At 61.3% G+C, this 8,798-nt stretch overlaps 1 protein-coding gene across 2 annotated transcripts in view; it reads right to left on the reverse strand.

Moving 5' to 3' along the window:
* The window catches only part of TTYH3 (tweety family member 3), a 29,425-nt gene extending 22,966 nt beyond the window's left edge, over positions 1–6,459 (reverse strand). For both annotated transcript variants that reach the window (XM_039226013.1, XM_039226014.1), the window contains exon 1: positions 6,145–6,459. In XM_039226013.1, the coding sequence (XP_039081944.1) occupies positions 6,145–6,267 (123 nt within the window). In that variant the 5' untranslated portion in view covers positions 6,268–6,459. The remainder of the gene's footprint in view (positions 1–6,144) is intronic.
* Positions 6,460–8,798: the final 2,339 nt, after the last annotated feature.

The following is an 8,798-nucleotide window of genomic DNA, read 5'->3' on the forward strand; positions in this document are numbered from 1 at the left end:
TCCAGGGACCAAGGGGATGGAGGCCTGGTGAGGCTGGACTTGGGCTCGAGGTCCCGGGAGATGCTCTGGAGGGTCATCCCCCAAGGCAGCCCCCGCCCAGCTGCCCTTCCCGTGGCGAGGGTGTCTACATCGGTCCCAGCGCAGAGCCCAGAACAGCCCTGCTCTTCCCCAGGCTTGTCCGCACATACCTCTCCACTCTCCACTGGCCACCTCTAGGGACCTGGGCCACAGGCCTCGGATGCATCCAGGAGCAGCTGATGGACCTGGCCACACCACTGGGCCAGCTGGAGCCCTGTCCCAGGACTCACTAGGGGGATGTGGCCCAGGGGCGCAGCCTAACCAGCGCCCGGGGCCAGGGCTGGACTAGACACCCGAACTTCTGCAGTGGCCCTTATGACAGTCAGGAGCGTACGCGGCCAGAGCAGGCAGAACTAGGTGCGCGGCATCCCAGGCCAGGACCTTCCTCAGAGCGAGAAGGAAGCTGGTTACTCAGGCTTTGGGCAGGTCGGTCTCACTCCTGTGCCCTCAGCCAATACTGGACAGGCCCGACCCCCGAGGGTACCTGGGGGACAAAACAGCGCCCTCTCTGAGACACCTACCTCTCACAGCCCACTACCCCTCCTGCGGGGACCCGGGCCTTAGCCGCCTCCTCTAGGGAGTGAAAGGGGCAGGCCAACTGAGGTCTGTGGGAGGGCTACAAGTGCAGGCTCGTGGGTGTGCGTGAGCCCAACCCAGGCCTCAGGCAGGGGGCAGGGGGCAGTGGCCGGGGAGGCAATGGAGGGGCCCTGCACAGCCCATCTCCCACAGCCCACCCAGCCGCAGCCTGGGTCCTCCACCTGGTCCTGCCCAAGGGCACCCCCCACACCTAGGCCCCTCCTCTGCAGCCCCCATCCTGCCCCTGCTCAGGGCCTGGAGGCCTGGCCTTGACCGAGGCCTGACAAAGCCCTTGCAGCCCCTCCACAGCCAGAGGCATACTCGCTGCCTCAGCCCATGTCTGTGGCGCCACGGCTCCCCCAGGAGGCCTGCCGGGCAGGCCACACACCCAGTTCCGGAGGCACATGCCGTCCCATCTCCAGCGGGGACCCCAGGACAGGACAGGCATTCGTGCGCCCCTCCTCGGGACCTCTGCTCAGGGGTGCCCTCTGGAAAGTGGCCCCTCCACTGACCGCGTGAGTGGCTCCCTGCTCTGGCGACGGTGCCCAACGTGTGCCCATCAGACCCTCCCCCAAACCACGGGAAGCCCCTCAGAGCCACGGGAGGGCCATGCGTGTGTCCTGGCATAGCGCCAGGCTAAGTGCAGACCCCAGCAGGCAGGAACGGGCACAGCTGGGTCCTGCCACACCTACCACCAGCCCTGTCACATGCCCCAGCCACTTCCCATATCTGTGACCCAGTCCGGGTCCCTGGGCTACAGATTTGGTTCCTCTTGAGCACCAAAGCAAAGCTGCCTGTGGGGGGAGGGGGACCTGAGCTTTCCTGAGCCAGGTCCTGCTGGGGGACCGTGTCCACAGAAGGGGAGCACCATGCTGGGGCAGGAGCCTGCCCACACTCCTCCAGCCCACCGCTGCTGGCTCGCCAGTGGCCTCAATTCTGCTTCTAGCAGTGACGATGCCCTCCCACTCCCGAGGGCCACTGTGTGGCTGCCCAGGGGGATGTTTGCGAGCCTCTGGCACAGCAGCTGTGGCCTGGGGCAAGAGCCACAGCGCATGCTGCCCAAAGCCTGCCCAGAGCGCAAACAGCTCCTGTCCCTTCCTGCATGTCCTCCGGGTAGGGGAGTACAGTGTTGGGGACACGGCTTGTCACATCCACAGACCCTTGAAAAGCAGGAGGCACCAAATGGCAGAATAACAGGGCCTGGTGACACAGACCCCACACCAATGCCAAGCGGGGGATGTGCTAAGCTTCAACACGTTTTCTAATCTGCTGATCAGCAAGGAGAACAACAGGGCCAGCCCCGCCCATGAGACCCGGTGCCCTGCAGAAGTCTGGTACTCGGCGGGCCTTTCTTGGGTCACAGCTTTTAACCAAGGCACTGGCTGCAGTCTTAGCTAGGAGACCACTGGGCCCTGACAGTCATACAGCCTAGACCTCAAATGCCCTCAAAGTGGCCACCCAATTAGGGTTCACACACTTCTGGGCACAGAGCCCTCACTACCTCCTGAGGCAGCACATTCAGACCAGAGGAACTCCCTTATTTTGGGCTGAGGCTCTGGCTTCCCTCTGCCTCCGGGCCTTTGCACATCCTGTTCCAGCTGCCAGGGACTGTCTCTCCCAGGGTCTCTGAATGGCTACCTCTGTCTTAGCTTTAGGGTCTCAACAGAAATCTCCCGGCACTCAGGGCTCTAACAGGAAACAGGCCTCACGGGCTGCGCAAACCTGAGGCGAATGCTACCATCTGACCTGGAAGGTAAGCCACTGTGCCCACTTACTGCCAAGTTCCAGGAAGATCCCAGCCCTCTGGGTGTTCACAGCCTAGCTGGCACCCTCCACACCTCTTCCGAGAAGCCTTCCCTGACCACTGGGCTCCTGCAGACCCTGTCCTGATGCCTCCATCACCTCGCAGCTTCTAGCCCTGAACTGGCAGAGACAAGGAGCAAGAATAAGAGAAGCTGAGGGCAAAGAGAGTGAATCTGGCCTCTGCTTCAGGACACAGGGGTGCAGAGGGCTTGGAAGGGGAGTCATGGGGGGGTCCAGGACTGATGGGCAGACTCCCCAAGGGGAGCCCAGAAAGGCAGAGGGTCCCACCCAAGGTCATGCAGACAGGAAGCAACAGAGGGGGCCCAGGACCCTACTCTCCAACCAGCAGAGGAGGCTCTGGGACCCCTGCCCGAATCCCCTGCCATCACTGCAGAGCACAGACTGGCCTCAAGGCACGTCAGGCCCCCAGATATCGGGCCCAGCCCACCAGCTCAGCTGTGCAACCGTAGGAGAGTCTTCTCCTTTCTCACACCAGCAAGGCTCCCTGCCGCCCCCTAAAATGACCATCCCTGGCCATCCAGGTACCCCTTGTGTGGGGAGCTCTGGGCCCCACCTCAGGGGAGTCAGACTAGCAGCCCCTCCTGGGGGGGACGGGGGGGTGGGGGGTGGAGTAGCACAGAGCAAACTCCAGAAGCTTCTCTGCCTCCTTCCAGTACCCATCCACCCACAGATCCCATCAGCCCCCACAGAACCCACAGTGGCACCCTCCCTATAATCTGTCCCTTCAGCAAACAGCACGGGCCCCCAAGAGATGGACGCAATGGCCAGGGAGCGTGGGAGCACCTCCCCCCCAAATTGGAAGCCTGAGACCTTGAGCCTCAAGAGAAATGCCAATCTTGCTTCTGCAGAGGCTCCAAGCCAGCCAGGACTGTGGGAGCCCTCAGAATAGCCCCTCATCTGCTCCTGATCCCTGCAGGGGGCTGGCAGAGTGGGGCCCAGGAGGCTGACTCTGGCTCCTACCACCTCCTCATCATGTGATTCTAACCTGATTCCCTCTCTGAGCCTCAGTTTGCCAATCAGTACAAGGGAGACAATCACCCTCATTTCCTGGCTTGTATGGGAAAGGACTAGTGACAGACAGCCCTGCACAGTGCCTCAAAACAGGGCGGGCCATGGGGGTTTCCAGCGGGTTTCACAGAGCACCCAGCAGTGGACGGTGGGGGCAGGAAATGGCAAAGAAGGACAAAGCCTGGCCTCCTCAAGCCGTATACGTCCCCTACTCCCCTGGACCCAGGCCCCACTCTTCCTCTGGGCAGTCCAGGAGGCAGAAGCCCTCCTCCCGCAGCTGGGCCAACACCACATGGGGGTGGGGGCATCACCAGACCCCGCACCCCAGGTAGAAGCTGGCCAAGAGGGGGCACCTAGGTCAAGAGGATGAGGGGTCTGCCGCCCACCAGCAGGGAGGGGAATGGGAACACTGCCCCCTCAACAGCCAGGAATACTAAACCAAGGGAGGCAGGAAGGGGCCCTAAGTCACAGGGCCCACACTGACCTACTGCCCAGCCACCCAGGAAGGGAGCTCTGTCTGCTGCCACCAAAAATGGAGCAAGAGCACGAGGCTCTTGCACCCCCCACTGTGGCCCTGCAGAAGTGCGCCAGCGCAGATTTCAATATGTGGCAGTGAAGGATCAGAGAGGTCAAGGGCTTGCCCAAAAGCACCAGCCCCGGGAGGGCAGGGGCAGGACGCATGTCCGGGTCTGGCTCACTCTACTAGCCCCCAGCCAGGAGCGAGGGTGGCGGGGGATGGAGACAGGCTGGTTTCCACACCGTGGTGAATTATTCAGCAGCTAATTCTGCTCCGCAGAGAGGAGGCAGGAGAGTGAGTCAGAGCCCTCCCACAGCGGAGGAGGGGAAAGTGCTCACAGAAGCTGGGGGCACACACCTGCAGGGGCACAGGGCCTTGCAGGAGGGCCGGCTGAGTCAGGGCGGCTGGCCATCACTCTGGAGGGCGCCACAGGCTGCAAGCATCAGGCCCTCACTCACACCCCACAATGTGTTCCAGGAGCCCCAGTGGGCGAGGGGCCGCAGCCAGTCCACCCGAGGCTGGCGGGATGGTGGGTGCAGCCTGCAGGCCAGCAGGAAAGCTCTGTGCGGGTCCAGATGTCCCAGGCGCCCGAGGGATGCCCCCCGGAGCTTCAGGATTCAAAACTGGCAGAGAACTTCTAAAGTAAAGCACCGTCCCTGGCCTGGGACAGCCAGGGGACCAACGTGACGCAACCATGACATGTGGAAGACCATGGGGGTCACAAAAGGGTGGTCTCCAACACCAGTCGGCACCCCACGTTTGGTTTCTAGAATGTGGGCATCGAGTTTTATAAAAATCTTGCTGTCTCTGGGCATGCTTGGGCCAATCCCTGGCCCCCTTTCTAATCTGCTTAGGAGCAGATAAGCAGGGATAGGGGGATAGGGGTGCAGGCCCCAGGTGAGCAACGAGGCCGGGAGTGCTGGGATGTGCAGAGCTGGGATGCCCATGGTGCCCTAGCTCGCTGCTTCCAGTCTCATCCTGTAGCTAAGGGAAGACAGTCCTACACGGGCGAGGCACAAGACTGCCCACGGAATGCTGGACTCCCAGGCCATCTCGACAAGCAATGCTGTTCCACTCCACCCAGGGCTCTGCAATGACCACTGGAGGGAACGAACCCCAGAGGAGTTCTGGGTGACCAGGCAGCCTGGCCATGGGACCTCTGGAATCCGGATCCCCAGGCAGGAAGGAAATGCCCACAGCCTAGTGCCCTGCCCTGCACTGAAATGACAGTGGCTCGGTGATGGGGGTGGTGCTGCTTGGGCTTGGCATGACCCCAGGACTAGGGTTCTACTGGAAGAGCCTGATCCCTTGGGGAGAAGGCTGCAGACTCCCACTGTCCCCCATTCTGTCCAGGCTCAGCCCCTTTCCAGCCTCCCGTACTGAGGCCCACCTTGAGTGTCTGTGGCCAGGCCTCCCTTCCTCAGGGGCAGCTGGATCTCCAGGCAGGCCAGGTGTCACGACAGCACACACTGCACTGTGTGCATCCCACAGCCTGGCCACCCAGCAGGGGGACACTACCGGCCAGAGAGGGCTGGCATCTGCCCATCTCACTCACCCACCAAAATCTTGGCAGTGAGTCGGCTTCCCCAACTGGGGGTGAGAGGGCCACGAATCCTCTCTTGGCTGGACCCAGTGCTCTCAGGTATGGGCTTGGTCTCAGAGCCCTGGGGTCTGCTGGGTAGGGGGCTCTGCAGGGCCACGGTTCAGGGCTGCCCCAGGTGATGGACAGGGGCCTGGGCTGGTGCTGACAGCTGGCAGAGGGGGCTCCGTGGAGAGAAGAGAGTCTCCACATGACCCCAGAAGGAGGGCCTAAGCGACACCAGGGGAGAAGGCTAGAATCTGCAGGAGGGCCGCGGACCCTCCATGCAGGATGGGGGTCTCTAGACGCTCAAGGAGGGGAGCCCCAAGGACGCAGGGGGAGACCCTCGAGGAGCAATGGGCTGTGACTCACGAGAAGGCGGAGGCCGTGACCCTCGAGGAGGACTGGGGCTGCGACCCTCTGGGAGGAAGACGCCCTCCCGCCCAAGACCCTCGATGGGTGGTTCGGTAGTCTTCAGACCTTCGAAAGGACGGGACAGTGACCCTCGGCATGAGGGGCCCTAACCCAGGGCCTTGACCCTCAACCCGGGGGGCTGCGTCACCTGCTGGTAGTCCGTATCCTCGGGCCGGAACTGGCTACTGGTGGTCTCCCAGCGCAGATCGAAGTGGGGCAGCCGGTGCAGTAGGTTCACCCACCAGGGCGCCGCGTAGCTGACCCCGGCCATGGCGGGCCGGCCGCCTCGGGAGCGCGCCGCCGCGGGGCTCCCTCGCTGGCCCAGGGAGCGCGGGGTTCAGGGGCCGGCCAACCCTCGCCCAGACGCCCGCATCGCCCGCGCGCTCCTGGGCCCGGCCCGGCCCGGATCGGCCCGGCTCGGCTGCGCTCGGCTCCGCTCGGCCGCCCGCGCCCGCCGCCTCTTTGTTCGCCGCCGCCGCCGCCGCCGCCGCCTCCGCGCGCCCCCCGCCCGCGCCCCGCCGCCCCGCCCCCGCGTGGCCATTGGCTCGCAGTTCGACGACCCCGCCCCTGTCTCCGGCCCCGCCCCCTACCGACATTGGTCCGCAGCTCTTCTGCCCCGCCCCCATCCTCCCTCCCGCCGTCCTTGGCCCTCTAGCCCAGCCCCTCCGCGCTCCCTTGCCCGCCAGCCCCTCCCCCGCGCCGCCATTGGCACGCTGGACGAGGCTCCGCCCATCAGGGACCCTCCCCGCGCCGGGAGGGCGCCGGGCCGCCGTGTCTCCACCCGTAAGTGGGGGCGGGGGCCAGAACCCTGTTCTCACGTCCACACATCGAGCCGCACTTCCCGCGGACACTCCCTCGTGGGCAAGACCATTGCACAGTTCTTGAGCTTCTTCGGGGGTCGGCCTGGAAGAGCTGGGCTGGCCTCCTCCGCATGCAGCCTGAGTAGCCGGCAAGCCTGTCTGTCAAATGAGGGCGATGTGGACTCAGCCTGGCTTGACCACCCACAGCTGTGTGATCTTGGACGAGTTACTCACCCTCTCTGTTCATCAGTGTCTTCGTCCGTGTAAGGGAAGTACAATGAGTGTAAAGTGCTCAGGACATCAAAGTGCGACCCAGTACGAGTGTGTAAAGGAATGGGCTGGTAGCCTGGCCACTCCTTTGGGGAAGGTTGTGTCTTTTGTGAGAAAGACACGGCTCTGTCCTGGCCTCCTTGAGCTTGGAAATTAATGCATCTGCCAGAGAGGGCCCAGCGTGGACTTTGGAGCCTCGTAGTCACACTTCCTAATAGGCATTATCATGCTTTATTAAAGTGGAGGTGGGAACCCCAAGAACAGAGGAGACTGGAAATGCTGTACATACATGGCAGGCTCGCCCCTCTCTGCACCTCAGGGCACAAGGTGCATCCTCTTGGCTCTGGCTTGTCACCACCCTGGGACATTACTTCTGGACCCGTTGCATTCTTCTTTTCTTTCAATTTTCTTGTTTTAATGTTTATTTATTTTGGAGAAAGAGACAGAGTGTGAATAGTGGAGGGGCAGAGACAGAGGGAGACACAGAATCCAAAGCAGGCTCCAGGCTCTGAGCTGTCAGCACAGAGCCTGACATGGGGCTCGAACCCACAAATTGCGAGATCATGACCTGAGTCAAAGTCAGATGCTCAACTGACTGAGCCACCCAGGCACCCCAGGACCCCTTGCATTCTGAGAAAGAGGTTCCTACACCTGGGATTCTGAGGTCTGCTATGCTCTGTGAGCAGACAGGCCCCTTCCAACAGGCTGGGCTGGGCTTTTGCAGACAGGGACAACTCTGGACAGTGGCCTCCCAAAAGGCCTGTCCATCTGCTCATCTGATCAACTTGACTGGTCTCTTTTCTTGTAATAAGGCTGGGTGGCTCGCTCAGCCTCCCGCAAAGGCCTGTGGACACAGGAGAGGCCTTTTCAAAACCTCAGTTTCCACCCTCGGGATAATTTACATACCACCCAGTTGGAGAGTAACAGTGGGGCAGGAAGAGAAGGGTCACATTCTCCATCCCTAAGGGGCATAGTTTTCTGGTTCCTGTTACTGGAAATGGGACACACAGTCACAGACCCCCTGCTTCACCCTGACTCCCATGCCCTTGGCACCAGTGTGGCTGGCCTACCAGGGTCCCCATATGAAATGCATGGGTCCTTATGAGCTCTTTTCCATGTTTCCAGAAGCCTCAAAATATTGTGCATTTTCCTCTGATAAGGCCAGAAAGCATGACCCAAACATATAAAATGCCAGCCTAGCTGTACTGAAGTTGACTTGTGTCCCCCTCAAAAGATATGTCTGTGACCTAACTCCTGGTGCTTGTGAGTATGATTTTACCCAGAAATAGGGTCACTGCAAATGCCATCAAGTTAAGATGAAGTCATCGTAGATTATGGAGGGCCCCAATCCAATGACGGTGTATCTCTATAAGATAGAATTTGGATCCATTGACTAGGAGATACTGAGGCACAGGGAGAAACACCATATGAAGACGGAAGCAGGTGATGTGTCCTACAGCCAAGGAACCCGAGGGTCACCAGAGCCACCAGCAGCCAGGAGAGAGGCATGGAGCAGAGTCTCCCTCAAGGCCCCAGAAGGAACCAACCCCGTGGACAGTTTGAGCTGAGGCTTGGAGGTCTGGAACTGAGAGATGGTTACTTCCTGTTGTTCAGGCTGCCTATTTTATGGTGCTGTGTTACAGCAGCCACAAGAAACTCATACATTGGGCTGTTCAGAGCATCCAGGGGGGCAGGTGTCCTCTGCCTCTGATTGATGTGCAATGGAAGAGAG

This window comes from Hyaena hyaena, unplaced genomic scaffold (assembly GCF_003009895.1).
Source record: "Hyaena hyaena isolate Hyena2069 unplaced genomic scaffold, ASM300989v1 scaffold_20, whole genome shotgun sequence".
In the NCBI taxonomy this organism is placed as follows: domain Eukaryota; kingdom Metazoa; phylum Chordata; class Mammalia; order Carnivora; family Hyaenidae; genus Hyaena; species Hyaena hyaena.